The 20,749-nt window shown below is 34.0% G+C and overlaps 1 protein-coding gene across 6 annotated transcripts in view; it reads right to left on the minus strand.

Annotated features, from left to right (window-relative positions):
- The window catches only part of LOC106875755 (cytosolic 5'-nucleotidase 3A), a 58,517-nt gene that overhangs the window by 17,602 nt on the left and 20,166 nt on the right, over nucleotides 1–20,749 (minus strand). The window contains exons 2-6 of one of the 6 annotated variants that reach the window (XM_052978423.1): nucleotides 19,527–19,721; nucleotides 16,737–16,784; nucleotides 9,249–9,347; nucleotides 5,555–5,624; nucleotides 3,788–3,834 (exon numbers count right to left, since the gene is read on the minus strand). In XM_052978423.1, coding sequence (XP_052834383.1) covers nucleotides 3,788–3,834; nucleotides 5,555–5,624; nucleotides 9,249–9,347; nucleotides 16,737–16,784; nucleotides 19,527–19,538 — 276 coding nt within the window. In that variant the 5' untranslated portion in view covers nucleotides 19,539–19,721. Of the gene's footprint in view, nucleotides 1–3,787; nucleotides 3,835–5,554; nucleotides 5,625–9,248; nucleotides 9,348–16,736; nucleotides 16,785–19,526; nucleotides 19,722–20,382; nucleotides 20,698–20,749 lie in introns of those variants that run through there. The other 5 variants (XM_052978421.1, XM_052978425.1, XM_052978424.1 and 2 more) reach the window with 5 other exon arrangements.

Raw genomic sequence — 20,749 nt, forward strand, 5'->3', positions numbered from 1 at the left:
TATATATATATTTATATTAAGGGCATTACTACACTTGAATGGCTAATGCTACAAGGGACTCTTAAAGTCAAAACTACCATAATAAATAGTGTACCGAACGCGAGGGAATGCAACTCTTGAAGTGAGCCACTTAAAAACAGATTCAGCCACATATCATATGATTTCATAATTAGTGCACAAAATGCACTTTTAATTGTCAGTCCAGGCATAATCAAGACGCATAAAAATGAACAAAAATCAACATACCAATGTGAACTTCCTAACTACATGGCCATATGTCTGTGCATGTGAGTATGTATGCTTTATTTGTCACAGTTTGACATAACAGTCAGTTCCTAAATTTCTTTTATTCATAATTAAGTTGTGATGGCTTTGTTAAGCTCTAGCACTTAATAAACCACCTTATTGACAGTACTACAGTATGCGTCCTTTAACACCAGAGTAAGCCATTTGAACGGTCAAAAGTCTTTTAGTCCTTAGATGGCCACACAAGAGTGACACAAATGAATTTGTTCTATTATTTGTAATTCTAATTGAAATTTCTATACTTTTTGTAAGCTAATTGTGATAATAGAATACTAAGGTTTAATGACTCCTTGTTTTACATATTATAAATAACGAATTAGCACATGCTAAAGAATCAGGAAAAATGCCATGCAATATTTAGTTTTGACTCTTATATTTTAAGTTCAAATCCAGCTGAAGTCAACTTTTATCTTCCATCATCTTTCTAAATACATATTGACTAATGGTGTTGGCATATTCAACTACTGTATATAGTGGCCTGGTCAGATGTTCTGTAATGAGCAGCTGCCAAATGATGTCAGATAAAAGAGCGGCCTATAGCCACTCCAGTTGCACAGAGTTAATTTACTGAGAATTACTAGTAATGGTTAGTGTTGCGATTTGGAGGTGAGGTGTGAGTGAACACAATACAAATGCAAGGAGAGGAACAAGTGAATGGAGGTGGTATTATATTATCAAAAGAAAAAAAAAAAAAAAAAAAAAAAAAAAAACAGGCGGTAAACTGGCAGAAATGTTAGCATGCTGGGCGAAATGCTTAGCAGTATTTTGTCTTTTTATGTTCTAATCGACTGGCCCCCTCCCCCAGAATTTCGGGCCTTGTGCCTAGAGTAGAATAGATTATATTGTCTAAAATGAATGGAAAAGTATGTTATGAAGATGCTATCATAACTATAAATATCCTCATCATCTGTTGACATCTCTTTTCTCTGCCAGCATGAGTTGGATGGCAATATAAATATATTAGTGACTGTTTTAATGTTAGGAAGCAAATTCACTGACATTATGATTGTTTCATAAAGCAATGGTGCGAAAAATAATTTTACATGGTTATTAAATTTTAGCTAAGTGAAGAACTTAAACAGGACTCTTCTGGAAATGTACTGGTTACTAGGGAAGGTACAGTGGGACACAGAACAACTCTAGTCTATCTTCCTATTCTGTCTCACTTTCCAAATAGCAACATATACATCAATGATATTACATGGGTGTAGATACATACATTTTACACATAGCTGAAGAAACATATATTACATGAGCAGAGATACACAAACACTACACATGGATATAGATAAATACATATTACTTGTTAGTGCAAGCATACTCGTGTCATTTATGATTACAGGTACACAGTTATCTATTGTAGGTGCGAATGTACACATATTTGCGAATGTAAATACACACATATAATTTTTAGGTTTAGATGCAGATGCAGAGTCAGATATCCCTTCTGTACTTTTGCAACTCTGCATAGCTGTTTGGACCCTTTCTGAGAAAACTTCATAGCTAGTGCACACTAATTGAAGTCATAAGTGAATGTCACTGAAACCTGCATACAGAACCATTGCTGAAGTAAATATATATTTACAGAACTTTTCTTCGGGATCAAAACCAAAGTAAATATCCAGAGATATGTTCAGCATGAAAACCGATCTAGTCAATTAAGAAGTTTTAATTAATCAAAATCACAGTGAAGTAAAGAGAAAGAATCATTAGCTCAACTCTTGTTGTGTTAATAAAATTAATTTCGAGTTGAATTACCGAAAATTTGTTGAGCTTCTGAAAGTCATTACATTTTTGTGCGTGTGCTAAATAACCATTAATCTTCACAAAGCCAAGGAAAACAACCCTAATTAAAATATCAGTGTTGCCTCCCCTTTTTTTAACTATGGCTGTAGCTGTCAATGGTTACAATTTCTTATTTCAGTACAAACTCTTTAACATTCATATTACTTGGTTAAATGTAATGCTTATTTATCCACATTGTTTTGAATAAATTATGTAGTATCTCTTAGTTTTGAGATTTCAATGATGTGATTGTTTACTTTTAGATTGATACTGTGCAGTGGGTATAAGAAGCTGAATCTGTCTGGTTTGAATATAAAACAGGTAGAATATTTGGGCTGGATACGTCCCATTTAAATGTTAAAGAGTTATATTAGTATATGTTATATATTGATTATATTGATCTTATCATAACAAATATATTTTATTTCATACATTCAATATTGAACTGGGATCTAACGACACCAATCAAGTTTTTTTTCAACCAATCTTGTTCTCTAAATCACTTTTCCCCAACTTAGTTGTTGGCCGTGTGGTAAGAAGCTTGCTTCCTAACCACATAGTTCTGGGTTCAGTCCCACTGCATGGCACCTTGGGCAAGTGTCTTCTACTATAGCCTTGGGCCAACCAAATTCTTTGAGTGGATTTGGTAGACAGAAACTGAAAAAAGCCTGTTGTATATACACACACACATATATGTGTGTATTTGTCCCCCCTCCCATCGCTTGACAACCGATGCTGGTGTGTTTATGTCCCCATAACTTAGCGGTTCAGCAAGATAGACCGATAGAAAAAGTACTAGGTTTGCAAAGAATAAGTCCTGGGTCGATTTCTTTGACTAAAAGCCCTTTAAGGTGGTGCTGCGGCATGGCTGCAGCTAAATGACTGAAACGAGTAAAAGAGAATATATACAAAGATAGATAACTCATCCCAGTAAGCATAAAATGTATATCCCTATTTTCTATTGTTAAAAATATCCCAAATTGCAACAGTTAGCAGTTAAGCTTGCATCCATGTTCAAGAAAGAAAATGAGTTGAGAATAAACTTATACATCGTAGGAGTTCAGTTTTCAAACATATGTCCTATCCTCATTTAGTTCTATTTTGTATATTAACAGAGATGTATACTTAGTGATGAACAAATAAACAAAATGAAATAAGAATCACAAAGGTCATCATTCTTATTTCATAAATTCAGATCTTACAGAGGTTCTTGAGCAAAATGCTTAACTATGCTTGCTTGTTTGCTTGAATGCTTTCCCCCACTATCACACACACACATACACACAAAAAAGAAAAGCCAAATATATTTTATAGCTGAATGATTAATGAAGAAAAAACATCCAGCTGAAAGCTTGACTATTCCATTTTTCAACATGGAGTTAATGCAGGAGCATCTAGAAGTTTGGTCAACTTGCTAGAAACAGAAAACCCTTGCAAGTCACACCCTATCATCTCGACAGAGAAAAAAAAAATAATAAACAGAGCTGCATTAGTTATACAAAAAAGATGAAATGATCACAGCTGGAACACCATTAATCATAGGTCTGTTTGCTCAAGACTGATCAGTTATTAAGCGACAACATAAACGACAATAGCAATACAAGCATGGAAAAATGGATGTTAAAACTGTTTATAACCAAAAAAAAAAAAAGGACCCCAAAAAAATCCCCATTTTTTTTCTATTTTTCTTTTTTACCTTTACACGGAAATCATCTGGCAGATATGAACTATTATCCAGGACACCTATGGAAAATAAGGGAATGAAAATAATCTGTTAAGTTTGTCAAAGAATTAGGGAATTCAAGTAAAAACTAAAAGCTTTTTCTGTGTCCCATAAAACCTTCAGTAATTTTGATACGGTTACATAGTTCCAGAGATTTTGCAAATATTTACTGCAGGATTAAGTTATTTTCCACTTCAGAATATTTTTGTTTTGGAAGGACATCAACAGAAAAGAGGAATCTATGCAGTTCTAGGACTCCAACACAAAGAAAAAACAAAAAAAAAACAAAGCAAACACAAATTGTAGTGAACTAATGCAAACAAAATAGAAATTTATTTGTAAAAATAAGGTGAGAAGTTTGTGTGTTGCAAAGAGAGGTGAGTAACAACATTCAAGTGCATCCCTTCATTGACATATATATAAATATATATATATATATAAAGATATTTCGTTTTGGGATTTGGTTTGCAAGATTTTTTATGTGAGTTCGTGTGTAGAAGGATATTTTGTTGTGTCTCAGGAGAGTCATTCTCTTTTAGTGCCTTATTATTTAACACACTCATTGGTAAAGTTTCTACTCATTTACTTATTTATTTTTCTAAAATGTTCGTTGCGTCTTGCAACCTTTTCTATAGTTGTTGAGTGATACAGTGAGGGCAAGAAAGGGGATTGGAAAACAATCATAATTTATGAGGAGGAAATGTGAGGAAGAAAAAGATGCAATTAGAAGAGGAGTTGTAGTTTGATTTATTAGGGTAGAGTGGGGGAAAGTGTTTTGTTACATGTGGGTGGAGCACAATTCTTCTAGCACTCAGTTTCATGGATGAGTCTTCCCTAGGACCTCACATCACCAAATGTCTGGGTCTACTGCCATTTCCTCTGTGAGCCCCAACATCCTAAGATCAGTCCTCACCACATACACACACACACATCATCATCATCATCATTTAATGTCCATTTTCCATTTTCCATGCTAGTATGGTTTAGATTGTTTGACAGGATCCAGCAAGCAGCAGGTCTATACTGAGCTCCAGTATCAGCTTTAGTATGGCTTCTATGGTTGAATTTCCTTCTTAATGCAAACTCCTTTTTACAGAGTGTACGGGGGTGCTTTTTTTCTTGCATTAGTGAAGTTGCTATGGAACTTGCAAGGCAATAAAAGAACAAGGAGAAAGGAAAAGAAAAAAACTCAACTACTAAATGTGTGGGGTGTTGGGGGGACTGGAGTAGGGGAAGTGGCTTTATACTAAATGTTGAAAGGCTAAGGTATGACAGAGGGACAAGCATAAGTATCTCTTACTACGGAAGGGATACATGACTACCACACATTATACAGAGGTAGGTGGAAGTAGTCTCTCTCTCATCGTCATCACCAACATTTAACATCTGTTTTCCTTCCTGGCATGGGTTAAATGGCTTGACAGAAACTGGCAAGGCCAGGGGTACCAAATTCCTTAGTCTGCTTTGACTTGGTTTCTGTGGTTGAATGCCCTTCATAATGCTGACCACTTCACAGAGTGTACCGGGTGCTTTTTATGTGGCACCAGCACCCACACCAATGCTTTTTACTTGGCACCTTGGTTTTAGGATCTCAATTCTGCTGTGGTGGGTGGGTCTTCTCAACATTGACAAAAACCAATTAGGATACGGATAAAAAAAGATCTTAAAACCTTCTTGATTCAATCATACACAGGTTATTAACAATTAATTCGTGAAAATAATGATAAGAATAATACTCACCATGACATGAGTCACATCGTTTGTTTTGATATGAATGCATGGTTAGTGTCTGGTCAAAATCTGTTACGATCTGTAAGAAACAAGAAAGTAAGTTACTGTGTTGAGGGCAAACAAAAGACACGAAGAGGAATAAATTATTTATGTAATTACGTATAATCAGTTTGTTTATAAACTTTGATTTAATCTTATAACAGATGTGATATAATATTTGAAGCTAATTTTCTCCAATAAATTTTATCTATAAGGCTTGGCTGTGTGGTTAAGAAGCTTGCTACTGAACCATGCAGTCTTGGATCCAGTTCCACCATGTGGTACATTGGGCACGTGTCTTCTACTATAGACCTAAACTGACCAAATGCTTATGAATGAATTTGGTAGACAAAAACTGAAAAAAAAAAAAATCTGTGTGTGTGTGTGTGTGCAGGCATGCGAGTGTGTGTTCGTGCGTGTGTGTGTTACAGACAAGAAACACTCAAAATGCTTCATCAAATTCAAGCACTCAGGGTTTCCTAGCTGAAATATTAAATCTATTTTGCTATTTTTCAGGCAGATAAATTCCAAAAGAGTTTAATAACTGTGTTTGATGTAATCAAGATGTAAAAGTGCATGTGTATTTTGAAAAAGATAGAGAGCAATGAAAGATATACAATTAATTGCACAGCAAATACAGGCAGTTTTTGATAAATATCAAAACTTTCATAAGTCAACACAAGAATGGGTTATAGACTGTTTGGTTGGTTTATCTTCAATTCCTGCTAAGATGTACTCTGTAAAATGTGAATATGATGAAAAAATCTCGCAGTTTTTCAAGGAAGCACACAGAACATCTCTGTAACCCATTAAAATAAGGCTTGGTCTTAGAAAGGATCTTCCATCTGATGTTGTAGTTGATGTTTGCATCCTCCTAAGTCTCCATATTGACACTGAAAGGGTTGTTCTATGTCTCTTCTTGGGGTGCCTAGGGGTAGAAAGTTAGTTGTTGTATCTAGATTTAATAACTCAACCTGGGAACCAGGGATATCTGAATTTCACTTTTTGTGTTTCTTATCTTTACTCTTCTGACTAAATGGTAAAAGAAAAAACCCTTTCCACTTCTATTTTCTTTCTTTTCTCTACAATCCTTTCATCTCTTTCCCTCACCCTCTTTTTCCTGTTGTATTCTTCCTTTTTTTCTGTCTCTGAATATCAATTCTTTTGGAAGCTTTGTAAATTTGCAATCAAATATCAAAGAAATGTCTAGGATCAAACACCTAGCTCAGAAGAGAGGAAGCTCTGAGTTATACACAACCACCTCTCTAGTCCTGGTGCTGTGAATTCTACCAGTTCTATGTCAACAAACCCTGGCAGAAGATGTGATTCATTCATCTGAGACACTTAAGTTGGTGACTAAAACCACCCAGGATATTATTACAAAGCCTGGAAAATAATCCTCAAGAAAGCAAACGGTGTATCCCAAAATGCAACAAAGCTTTCTGACTCCTTGCCAAGGCAGTCTGTGGAATCTTACCTACTGCTTCTCTACCAAGATGGCTCTTAAGTACTTTCACAGATAAAGCTAGTATTTTCTATCCATGTTAACTCAAAGTCCATACACATGAAATGCAAAGCCCTCCTAAACTATCTTCTGCATTTTATAGTTCTGACAAGCACATACATGCAACTCACAAATGTGAAACTTCTCTGTTCCTCAAGCACAAGGTGATAAGTTCTGATTGTATTCCTTCTGTTATCCTAAAACAGTGTGTCCCAGAGCTAATTTTAATCTTGACTAAACTCTTCAGTCTTTCTTTCTCTGCAAGAATCTATCTCAGTTTATAAAACCATGCTCAAGTGTGTTCTACTTTCAAGAAGGATAAATGCTCAGACCCGGCCAACTACTAACTTATTGCTCACTAAAATTCAACATCTCTAAGATGTCGATAATATTATAAACAATTAACTCCTTCATCAATTTGAGTTTCTCCTCCCCTCTCTCTTCTCAATGATCAGCATGGTTTCCACAGAGCCATATCTGCCAGAGACATGCTTTCTTATACCATACACTATTGGTCTCCTCTTTTGAGTACTTTGGCAAAAAGACTTGTTATCGCTGTTGATAACAGAAGAGTCATTGACGTTGCCTGATGAGAGAAAATTGTTTCTCATCTCATATCACACCACTTTGCAACTGTGGCTGATGTTGCATTCTACAATTTATACTCCATTAACTCTGGTATACTCCAATGTATACACATACACTTCTTCCTGTTCATTAATAACATGCTTGCTGTCACTTTATAAAGTGAAGGCATGTGGCAAATTTTTCAGGTTGCTGCACTCACAACCACAAGATCATGATTTCAATTCCTGAACCAGGTAGTGTGTTGTGTTCTTGAGCAAAGCACTTCGTTTCAAGTTGCTCCAGTCCACTCATTTGTAAATGTGTAACCCTGTGATGAACTGGCATCCTGTTCAGGGCTACTGTTGTGATTGTGGTCACTTATATGCATGGAAACCAAATAACCAGCCCTATAAGTCTTAGGGACTTGAGACAGTAATGTTTAAGGGTTGATGATGACGATGATGATGTTATTTCACATAGCATACATTTCTATGAAGAACACTACACTTCACTTCTTAACTTTACTCATACACATGAAACATCCACATTCAATCTAGAGATCTAATGCCAGAACTGTACTGCCTCCTTAAATAGAATTCTTGAAAACACCCTTCAATACACTGCAGCCTAGTTTCCTTTTGCACAAACACACCATCATTACACACATATCAATGAAACAAACTTGCAATATATTATCTCCATGAGTGAGCAACACACAAGCAAAACCACCAAGTCACTGTAAGTGTCACAATCATTTATGATTCCTCATGGGAAAACTCATACACGGAGGAGTGCCAAAACTGCAGATTGACCAAGTACTTTCAGCCTTAATTAGTTACTGGCCTCTGAAAGCTTGAGTAAGGGTCACAGTGGAGTACTGCTGGCATATTTGGAACAAACTGCATTTACACAAACAAATAATTTAGAACAAATCCATAAAGATGAAGGAATATGTGAAAATTTAAAATCCTTATCTCTCTTTTTTTTTTCACTTTATAGACTGGTCATCAGGCATCTTACATTAGCTTTGTTTCACAGACAGGCCTACACTTAAGTAGAAGTCTTTTAAGGAGATTTATGACTGACTGTGAGAGAGATTCCAGTATGTAGTTAATTTAAATTGTCTCCATGGAGAACAATATTATGAATGTTCCTTTTCATTTAGGTCCACTATTTCATCAACTGCAGGCAAGTTAATTGGGCAACCTAAGAATAATGTACTTCACAATACAAAAGTTGCTGTGTTAAACCTTTTGTAACCATATTTCTTTTGAAATACATTTCTGTTGATAATTTTAAAATAAAATAAGAATTCAGTAAAATGACATTGTCATTATTAAGCTGGGGTTTGAAATTTGGATGGAAGGTTTTAATTTAGATTACTTTAAACAGAAAGTTTGAATCATAAATACGAGGTGCCTCAGGTGAATTAGTACCAAAAGGCTTAAGATATTGACTAAAAGGGTTAAGATATTGGACTATTTACCCTGGGCTTATGCATAATCCAAGGGTAAATAGTCCAGTAATTTAGCCTTGGAACCCTTGTGCCTTATACAAAGATACATAAAGAGAAAGTGAGAATATCTGGTATACCTGCAACTTATCAGGTCCATCAGAGATGAATTTCTTTACGATCTGGTTGATTTTATCAACATTAGAAATACAAACATTTCCTGCTTTCAGTTCTGGGAGCTGAGGAATAGAAAGAAAAGAAAAGTATAACAAAACAGAGAAATATGCAATATTAAGAAAGGTACTGAATAATAAAATAGAATAATAGGAATTTTAAGAAATGAACCCCAAGTAAATTTGAAATCTCATCCCATGTTAGGTATGGCTGATGCTTTTTTGATGCCACTTTGTGCCAACGCTAGAAAAAAAAAATTAAATGCCAGAAACAATTATTATCTATATATTAATACGCTAAGGCCGAATGCATCATGCTGTCACATGGTTAGTTGAAGGAAGAGGTGAAAAGCAAGAGAAAAAGAGGGAGAGAGAAGAGTTAGTGATGTGAGTTAGGGGGGAAATAATAGTTATGTAGTTAAAAAGTAGGTTGATGGGAGAGGTATAGAAAAAGAGAGTTAGAAATACAATTTTTAGCAGAGTAGTGATACTCTAGTGGAAAGGCAGATAGAGAGAGAGTAGGTTGGCAGTTATATTGAGAGTGAGAGGCAGATAAAGAGAGAGAGAGAGAGAGTAGTGATACTATGCCAGCCAATGTAATATGCTGTCACATAGTGGAAGTGAGAGGTGAACAGAAAAAGAGAAATGATAATTAGTTGAAGTAAGAGGCAGAGAGAAAAAGAGAGAAAGAAATATAAAGCGTTTAGCAGAGGGAAATTTTAAACTTCATATATTATAGTGACTGACAAAACAAAAAATAACATTTTTCTACTATTCAGTCTTTTATATCTTCTATCTGTCAATCTATTTATCTATTCAAATAATCAAATGCATGTACAATTCGATGGTAGACAGAAAGCTTATAATAGATACAGATTTTTCAATGAAAGTGAAATAACTAAGCAAAATAAGTGGATGTTATTTTTTAAAAATCTGTTATTCAAACTTTGTATTGTCAGAGCAGAAAGAAACATTAACAGTGAGACAAGTAGATATGTAACAAACAACTGAAATGAAATGAAATGAAAATAATCTTGGTTGACAACAACTTAGATTGAGCTTTGTTACTGAAAACTAGAGTGGTGGTGGTGGTAGTGATAATGGTGATGATGATAGTGGAGGTGGCCGTAGTGAGTGGATGGTGAAAAGTGTAGTTTTTTTTTATTATTGAACTAAATTTTTTATATCACCCATCATCATCATCATCGTTTAACATCCGCTTTCCATGCTAGCATGGGTTGGATGATTTGACTGAGGACTGGTGAACCGGATGGCTGCACCAGGTTCCAATCTGATCTGGCAGAGTTTCTACAGCTGGAAACTGTAGAAACTGTATGGTTTCTAATAGAAACCATAACTACATTTCCATGTTTCAGGATGATTAGCCATATATCTATGCAGGGATATAAGTTAGTAAATATGATTATTACAAGCTCTTTTTTGCATGCATTACATTCTACATGCTTTCACAAGAATCAGTTATTGGGAAATGGTATCTTTTTATATAAAATGATACGAATTACAACACAAATATAAAAGCAAATATCATATAGATATATATATATATATATATATATATACACACACACACACACACACCAGAGTAAGCGCATAAATGCGAAACAAGGTGGGAAAAATAGTACTTGAATATCAGAGGTAGAGTAATATGCTTTATTAAAAAGCAGCAAAAATATCGCAAAAACTGTTACTCAGAGTTTCACGTTCCCATTTGTCGGACAGTTTTGTTTCTAAACAAAACTTTCCGACAAATGGGAACGTGAAACTATGAGTAACAGTTTTTGTGATATTTTTGCTGCTTTTTAATAATGTGTATATATATAAAGGAATAAAGATCCCCTTTGGTCATGGGATTGCACCTAGAAAGTCCCCCCCCCCCCAAGCACAAGTCTGGCAAGATTGTTTATGGAAGACCAGCAATTGCCTATGCATACCAGCCTCCCCTCTCCATGCCACGGGAAAGGCAAAGGCTGATAGAGCTTGGCACCAGTGACGTCGCAACTCATTTCTACAACTGAGTGAACTGGAGTAACGTGAAATAAAGTGTTTTGCTCAAGAACACAATGCACAGCCTAGTCCAGCAATTGAACTCACAGCCTCATGATTGTAAGCATGGTACTGTAACCACTGAGCCATGCAGCTTTACAAATACACACACATATGTGTATGTGTCAAGCTTATGATCATGAGGCCTTGAGTTCAATTCCTGGACTAGGCTGTGTGTTGTGTTCTTGAGCAACATGCTTTCACATTGCTCCACACACACACATGCACATCTATACTGTAAAAACCCATGTAGTTTATGCAGGTGATTTTTCAGGATAAAACTTGTTAAAAAAAGGCTTCTACTTATGCAAAATTCGCACCTAAAAGTTTTGAGAATGGCCAATATAGCCAGGGCAAAAAGGTTTTCAGTTTAGTTGTATTTAGCATTAATTTCACTTACTTCTGATTAGATTTTATTAAATTTTCACTAAATAAAAATAATTTCTGTTTAACAAGTATCACATTGAAAGCTATTAAATTACAAAGTGTTTGTGTTGTTTATAATAAACTTTATTTTACATTTCATGCCCACAAGAGATTATGTCCAATTTTTAGTATATTGCTGTATGTCTTCTCAAATCACAATCACATGAAAAGATGTTGAGAATTACCAACAAAAGCAAAGGTGATGAATATGCACAGGTGTTTCAAATTAAGTTTAATTACCAATAAACATCAGCTTGGATGACACTTTACTCAACTGATAGAGGAAGGTGACAGATCAAGCTGAATATGTAAACAGAATTCTTTTCTGCCTATTCTTTTCGGAACCTTTGATATGGAGTATTGAAATTTTAATCCCTTTCACACTTATAAAATGTCAAGCGAACTTAAAGATATGTCATTACCATCATTGTCAGTTGGGTAGAACTTATGAATCATTTACTGCAAAGGAGAAATTAAATATGTGCTCCATTGCAATAGGTAGAAATTCCAAGCAATGTAAAATATGGCCCAGACTGTGTTTACCAGCATGAATGTCAGACTTCAAAAACTAGTTAACCATTTAGTGGTTTTAGTAAATTCATACAGAAAAAGTAAGCATTATACCGTCCAGCATAAATAAAAGTCAACTTTATTATGTGTATTTAAGCCATTATTTTTTCTGTAAAAACTTATTCTGACATTAAATGAATCAGAATAGGTTTGAATGTTTACGTTTTATATGTCTTTCTTCAACAAAGAAAATTTCAAAACAAATTCTGGAAACAATCTACTGATGTAATTTACACACCCACTAAAGTTTATTTTTACTTTTGCGAAAAAAGTGTGTAAATTACATGGGTTTTTACGGTATACATATATTTGTATATTTGAACAGTTTTACACCAGTTTTTCCATGTTAGCATGGATTAAATGAAATTTGCCAAGGCTGATTATCTATATCTCTATGTTCTTCTTGAAACCTACCCATAACCTGTTTTCGAAGGAAATATTTTGTATAGGCTACTGGTCCTCATACAATGAAAGCTGAAACTATCCAACTTTTACTTGCTGGACAATGTAAACAAAGTCACTGATTTTTCCCTTAGTGTAGAGAAAGACAAGTGGAATTACATTCATCAGTGCATGCACACGAACACACACACATACAAACATGGCACATACATGTTAATAAAGTTTTGAATTCAACATAGACAAAGCTAATTTAATGTGAAAGAAAAAATGAAGGGAAGTTGAGATTAAAACCAACGTTTTTTTTAGTAAAAGTACCCTGTTACATTGGCTAATTATGTTATCAGTAGCCTTTAAAACTATTAAGACAACGTGTGATAATTTGTGCTTGAAAATATGAGGGAATACAGTAAAGCCTTTATGCAACACACAATAGACAGAGTGTATGAATGACTAAACATTATACAAAAATATGTTTAAATGAAATGTATTGTAGGACAACTAATGTTTGAACTGCAATTTACATGTTTACATGGTGTGGTTAGAAAGTAAATATGAAAAGGACATTTAGTCCTGTTGAAAAAGAAGCCTGAAATTATAGTTTCAAAATAACCAGAGAAGTGCAAAGAAGATTATATAACAATATATAAGGAAAATTACATTAGATAACAATCTAGAATGAGGCCAGATGTAGCTTTACACAGGTATTTTTAGATATATAGCACGTTCGATGACAAGCTAAGTAATTATCTCCTTACACTCATTGCTAAGATATGAATGATTTTTCTTGGTTACTGACACTCTAATAGTGTGCCTAAGAGAGTATGCATAGTTCTGAGTGCAACATTGCTGAATGAGACCCAATCAGTTCTTAAACCCATATTTTAGAGTGAGGCCTAATATGTATTCTTATGTATTAAGGTCTTTATTTTAATTTTTTTTCCCATTGAACCTCTCTCTACCACCTTCAAATAAATTCTTACACAGAGTAAGATAGTCTAAAACAAAAGAAAAGATCATTTCTATAATTTGATCTAATGATGAAAATTTATAATTACTGAAGTAATTACAGCACAGAAGACATAGCCATTCAAAAACTCACAAAGGTTATTAACTTCACTCAAACATTTGTTATTTGTTATCAAAATGTTCATCGCACTAATTGGAACCTGGTCACTGACACAATTCCATTGTAGTAGAATTATGTCAGTGATCAGGTCACAGTTAGTGTGACAAAAATTTCAACACCAAATAATAAATGTTTATGTGAAGTTAACAGTTTTATTTGTGTTTTTGAATGGCTAGTATCTTCTATACTGCAACTGTTTTAGTTTCAACACAAGTTCTTAGACCAAATCACTTGCCAGACAAGTACAATTCTGAAATTAACGCTGAATCTATCTATAAATATAAGTGTTTGATTAGTAATGCATCTGAGGTGTCTTACACACAATTCTGTTATTTTTCTATTCAGATTATACTGATCTCTCCACTATTTTCTAACCCACCACCGATAGGAGTAGTCTATGTACCAGCTTTAAACTTTATTGCCTCCATGACAAGAGACCATTTCTAATGGAGACATAACAGATCTAGTCTTCTTTAACACCACAAACACACAATCACTGCACATATCAAAGAAGCAACCTGTAACCTCACCTTCCCTATCTGGTCTTGGATAACATAAAATTAAAAAAACCTTCTAAGTCATTACAAGCATTAGGCATTGTAATCACTGAAGATCTGTCATGGCAATCTCATTCACTGAAGATCTCTCATGGCAATCTCATTCACTGAAGATCTCTCATGGCAATCTCATTCACTGAAGATCTCTCATGGCAATCTCATTCACAAACAAGTAAAATCTTCATCCAAAAGATTACCCTTCCTCTTCAGAGCCAGAAAATTCCTCAACTCTGAGCAGTTGCTGATTCTCTTCAAAGCTCAAACAAGATCCATAATTGATTACACTTAGACACATAAACATCCTAGACCATATCCAGCTGATTGTCCAACTTGTAGCTCACAGATGCATTGTATCCTCAGCCTTTTTTTTTTTATACCATTGTCACAATAGTTTCCGTTTTTCAGAATTAGTACTTACATTCTCAACCCCACTTGACATACCCATCCCTTATTTTTTCTTGCCCATTTTGTATCTTTTCATCTAGGTTCTACAGTAACTTTTATATCCAGTCCTTCTTCCCCAGAATGTCAAGCCTCTGGAACTGCTTCCTACCAATGTTGACTTTTAGCTGAATATCAACTACATTGATGTCAGGAATTGTGTCAATGACCTGTACAGGTCATAGACACAGTTCTTTTTCTCCAGACTAAAACCATAAAGAAAAAAATACTGCTTTATACATCATTCACATCATATCTACAATTCTTAAATACTGAACAAGAAAGCTTTTCTGTGAATGCTGGTCTCCGGACATTACATACACAATGCCCATGTTATGAATTATATAATGCACACCCAATTGTTTATTTTAACCTAGTAAATTCAGCATGGTGTAGTTAAGGGGAACACCCTGATTTCCATAAAACAAGTGGAACAAAGAAAATCATGACTGATGACATTTAATATATATTAGGTTGTCTGGAAAGTTCTGAGTGCTTTTAAGCTAAATCTTTTAATGCTTCATTAAACACACCTGAAACGTAATACAGTTAAAACTTTGGCATTGCTTGAAGTGGCTGTGCATCTCTTCTTTATTCCTGACTAAAAATAGATTTATCTTTCATTCCAGTCACCCTTTATTGACATTTGAAATGGATAACCAAAAATTTTATATTTGCATTGTAATGCTTTTTTTTTTTTTAAAAAAGAAAATGTTGCAAAGACTTGCAAAACCATTTGTGAAGTTTATGGTGATGATGTTGTAGGTGAATTAACTGTTTGAAGGTGGTTTGCAAAATTTAAAAATGGAGAGTTTAGCTTCGAAGATGACAGTCACGGTAGAAGACCTTCAAAATTGGATGAAGATGTTTCGAAGGCAAAAACGGAACAAAATTCAAATATCACAACTAGAGAACATGCAGAGCAGTTGCAAGTTTCTAAAAGTATGGCTCATGAACATCTAGTGAAGCTAGGATACATTTCTCACAAACTCTCAGAAAAGAATTGCTTGGACTAGTGTTCTGCTTGTGATATGGTTTTGAAATGGAATGAGAACATGCATTTTTTTAAACAGCTTGTAACTGGAAACAAAAAATTGATTGTTGTATGAAAACATATTGTGAAAAAGATTTTGGAGTTTGCACAAGGATCCCCCAAAACAGCAACCAAAGATGAACATCCATGCTAAAAAAGTTATGCTTTGTGTTTGATGGGATCATAAAGGCATTATTTATTATGAGCTTCTCCCACAAAATCAGACCATTAATTCTGAAGTATACTGTCATCAGCTGGCTAATTTGAACCAAAAAAACATCAAAGAATTAAGGTTGGAGACTGCTAACAAGAAAGGGGTAGTGTTCCAACAAGACAATGCCTGACCACGTGTCTTTGGCTATCCAAACAAAATTACATGAACTTAGTTGGGAGCTCTTACTACATCCACCATATTCTCCTGATATTGCATCATCCAACTACCACTTGTTTTAGTCTACAGAACTCATTGCAAAGAAAAACATTTAACGATTTAGATGGAGTCAAAATGCATCTAGATAATTTTTTTCTCTTCAAAACCAGTCAAATTTTATGCTGATGAAATATTTAAATTGCCTGATTGATAGGCAAAAGTCATTAATAATAATGGAAATTATTTCACTGAATAAAATTTATTGAAAGGTCAATTATTCATATCCGTTTTGCATATTAAAAAAATGCTCAGAACTTTCTGGATAACCTAATAGAAAGCAATTTTTCTTTACACAGGCAAGCAGTGATAACATGTGCATGCAAATGAAACAAAAGAAAATAAAAAAGGAAACCTAGATTTCCTTCTGATAACGAAGTGGTTAGAGGCAGAGATTCAAAGTACATACCCGATGGAAACTTAAATAGCGGACATAATGTTTCCAAAAATAGTTTATCTGAAAACAAAAGAGATATTTCTAATATCTATTTAATACAAGCATTAAACAGCATTCTAACATTCCAGATTCTAAACAGCTTTAATCAATCTAGATTGTCCCTATTCACTTTACAGTAGAAAAAGAGAAAGGAGTTATGCTACACCTGCCACAACCAAAGGCATTAGTAAAGTAAGTAAAAAGAAACAGTCACAACTAGAAACTGAAACAAGGTCATCAACTTAGCATGTTCAAATATTGATGGTCAATTATAGAAACCTAGAGGTTTTTCTGAGTATTGATTTAGAATTAAAGTGAACCTTTAAATGGCAATCTAAGCAAATCAGTATGAAAATGTAAAAGATCTTGTGTTTGAAAGGTGACAGCCAAAGTTGTCCCCAGAAGAATTTGAGCCTAGAATGTAGAGCTAAAAAACAAATATGTTAAGACATTTAGTCCACCTACCCTCTACCCTACTATAAAACTTATTAACTCTGGACATCACATTACCACTGAATGAGAATCATTACTTAATGAATAAATCTATTTTTGTATCTATGTAATTGTTCTTGCACAAATATTTGTACTCTTAATATAATTCTCAAGCAGAATCAGCATGTCCACAGTGTGTGATAAGGCTAACTTTTTGAATTACATGTACAATCAACTTATTAGGTTTCTATACAGTTTCTGTCTACCCAATTTCATTCACAAGATAAGAGTCAACTGGAGGCTATAGAAAAGACATTTTCCCAAGATGTAGTGGGATCAAACCCAGGACCTCATAGTTGTAAGAATTTCTTATCCATTTGGCCACACTACACCTACACTCCAGATCACATTAAAGCAATGTTAAAGCCAAAGTTATTTATTGTCTTATTTCCAAAACCTTATAAACTCCCCACACGCAGTATGCTTAAAGATGTGTTTTCATTACATGATAATCTTAAGCAAATCAATATTCAACTGTAAAGTAACAATGAATTTTCAATATGCTCATGGGCAGAGTTAGCAGAGAAATCTTGGTTTTTCATTGAACTGCATTATCTCTGCTTCCCAATGCTTTCATATTTCAAGAGCAAAATAACTCAGTATATTGAAAGAATGTTCTCATAAAAAGATCTCAGATTTAATTTGTATTCAGTACAGCTGTTTATTTTTATGTAACACTTCAGATGAGGAGATGAGCAATTAGTATTTAGGGCCCTGAGGAGAACTAGAACTAAACAATATAATCCTTTCTCTTACAATAGACTGACCTTACTGTATCAGGCACTCTTTATTGCTTTGCTCCATAATTTCAGGGAGTTTCTAGAGAAACTAAATTTACATACAACATTGCAGTTGAGAGGATGTTGTTGTTTAGCCCCAGGCTAGTCTTAAGTAGATCTATGATCATAGGTGCTCCAAATGATGTCATCTTTTCTTTTTCTAACATAATGTATCTAAAGCTGTATCTTTCAATGTGTCCTCTCCTTTTAAGGGTGGCAGGGTGTGATTAGAAGGAAATTTGGTTGTTATTTCTAAAAAGTCAAACAACTATGCAGGGAAACAACATTTGATAAAAAATTTTCTAGAAATATATAACCAGGTTATCTAGTGGAATATTTCTAAATTCTCCAGGTTATGGGACATCATCATCATCATCATCATCATCATCATCATCATGACAAAAATAATAATGATATACTAACAGCTTTATCATTTCCTCTTCTGATGACTCCATATGCTTTTCTTTGCTTGGTTAGGTTGGACAGCACTGCAAATGATGTGGAAATAATTACCTTCTATTTTGATATAGAAACTAAGATACTAAGAATAAACTCCCCCAATAGTGATTTTATAATTTTGTCGGCACCTTTTGAACTCCTGAACAGCAGGATGTTAAACAACCAACTGACAAACTATGTTTGAAGTTTCAGAAAGCACAGTTATATTTTTAGCAGCAACTTTTATCATCACATGCAAAATGTTGATGATCAAAAATAGAAACCTAATGGTTTTTCTTGTTTTAAATATAGAATCAGTGCTGGGGAAAGAAACAATTCATGAGAACCCTAGCTATGCTTTACTACAACAAAGTTAAGAGCATACTAGTTTCAGAGACTTCTATGGATTCATTACAATATATATATATATATATATATATATATATATATATATATATATATATATATATATATATATATATATATATATAAATATATCATCATAATCATCTTTATTTTGAACATGTCTTGTTATAAAGTAACTGTTGCCTTATTTATAACTTTGAGAAGAATTTAATATACTGCTTGAGAGGAGTTTTATATACTACATAGTAAGAAAACACAAAGACATGTATATGTACACTTACGTTCACAAAGAAGCAGCTTAAACAGATTAGAGAAACAAGTATTCTTGTGGTAAATCATACTTTTAATGTCTAATAATTACTGAGAATTATTTCTATCATCAATACACACACACATATGTATGTATGTAAGTATGTATGTATGCATGCAAGTATGTATGTTAAGTATGTATGTATGTATGTATGTATGTATGTATGTATGTATCTATTTATCTGTCTATATCTATATATCTATATATATGAACAATTCATTGTAGTTATGATATACTGACAATAAATAACATTGTAGAAGCACGATTTTAAGAATGTTATGTACACACATAGATACCTAATAACTATCAGACATGCACAGATACAGAAGATAACTAATAACAAGATAAAAATTTTGATAAAATGAAGAAATATCTCACCTTCATTTGCATTCTATTTGGGCACTTATAACTATTATAGCTAAAATTAAAATGGAAAAAAAGAGCTAAAATAATAGGGCTCCTATCAAAAGAATAAAATAAACTAAATTTTACTCTCCATCAACGAATATATTCCAAACTGTTGATTTGACCATTTTCTTTGTTCTTTTTCTCTTTTCTTATCACTGTTGTTGCCTACAAGAAGAACAGATTCTCACAGTAGAGACCTTGTCAACACTTCTCTAGCTAACAGTAAAAACAAAACGGTACTGTGATACAACTAACATGAAGACTAGTTTTAAGAGACAACAGCAATACTGAAGTTCATGGGGGGAAACAAAACAAAACAAAATGTAAGCAGTTCTAAGAATATTACTAATAAAATAACTAAATTAACAGTAACATGTAAAGGAAGAGGTATCTAGTGTCAATTTACTCATAAACTAAAGAAGCAACAGATATTTTACTAGAGAGAGGGGGAGAAGGAAGGAGAGAGAAAAGCAAGAGAGAGAGAGAGAAGAAAGAAAGAATGAATTATAAGCAGAACAATCACTGCCACAACAGCAACAACAACATGATCAAAACTTCATGACAAGTAAGAAGACCATTGCCAATAGAAATTTGAAGGTAGATAAATGTTAGTGCTAGCAGGAAAATAACACCTGGATTATTATTGTTGTATAGAGATCTTGTATACAGCTGCTGAGAAGGAACGACAAGAATAAATGAACAAAAATAACAATAAAATAAACAAGTATTGAATCTGAAAGAAATTTTTTTTCCCATTCTAAATGAATTTCATTAACAAGATGAGTGAAAATTGAAAATGTAAGTGCTATTAATAAAGAATATTTACCCCTTCAGGTAGATGGCCCTGCTCAGTATGTAGAAAAGGAGTAGGTAGTAACTCTATAAGATGTACCCGGTGCAAGCTATGGACACATAAGAGGTGCAGCAACATCAAAGGCAGGTTAACTAGCAAGTTAGTTTTTGTTTGTGGCAGATGTTCAGGTGCAATAAAGACTGCAAACAAACAGGAAACAACTTCTATCTCATTCCAGGGTGAAAAACTAGAGGTAGTCGATAGCTTCCGCTATCTGGGCGACCAAGTTAGTAGTGGGGGTGGGTGCGCTGAAAGTGTAGCTGCTAGAATAAGAATAGCCTGGGCAAAGTTTAGAGAGCTCTTACCCCTGCTGGCGACAAAGGGACTCTCACTCAGAGTA

Source organism: Octopus bimaculoides, chromosome 2 (genome assembly GCF_001194135.2).
Source record: "Octopus bimaculoides isolate UCB-OBI-ISO-001 chromosome 2, ASM119413v2, whole genome shotgun sequence".
Taxonomy (NCBI): domain Eukaryota; kingdom Metazoa; phylum Mollusca; class Cephalopoda; order Octopoda; family Octopodidae; genus Octopus; species Octopus bimaculoides.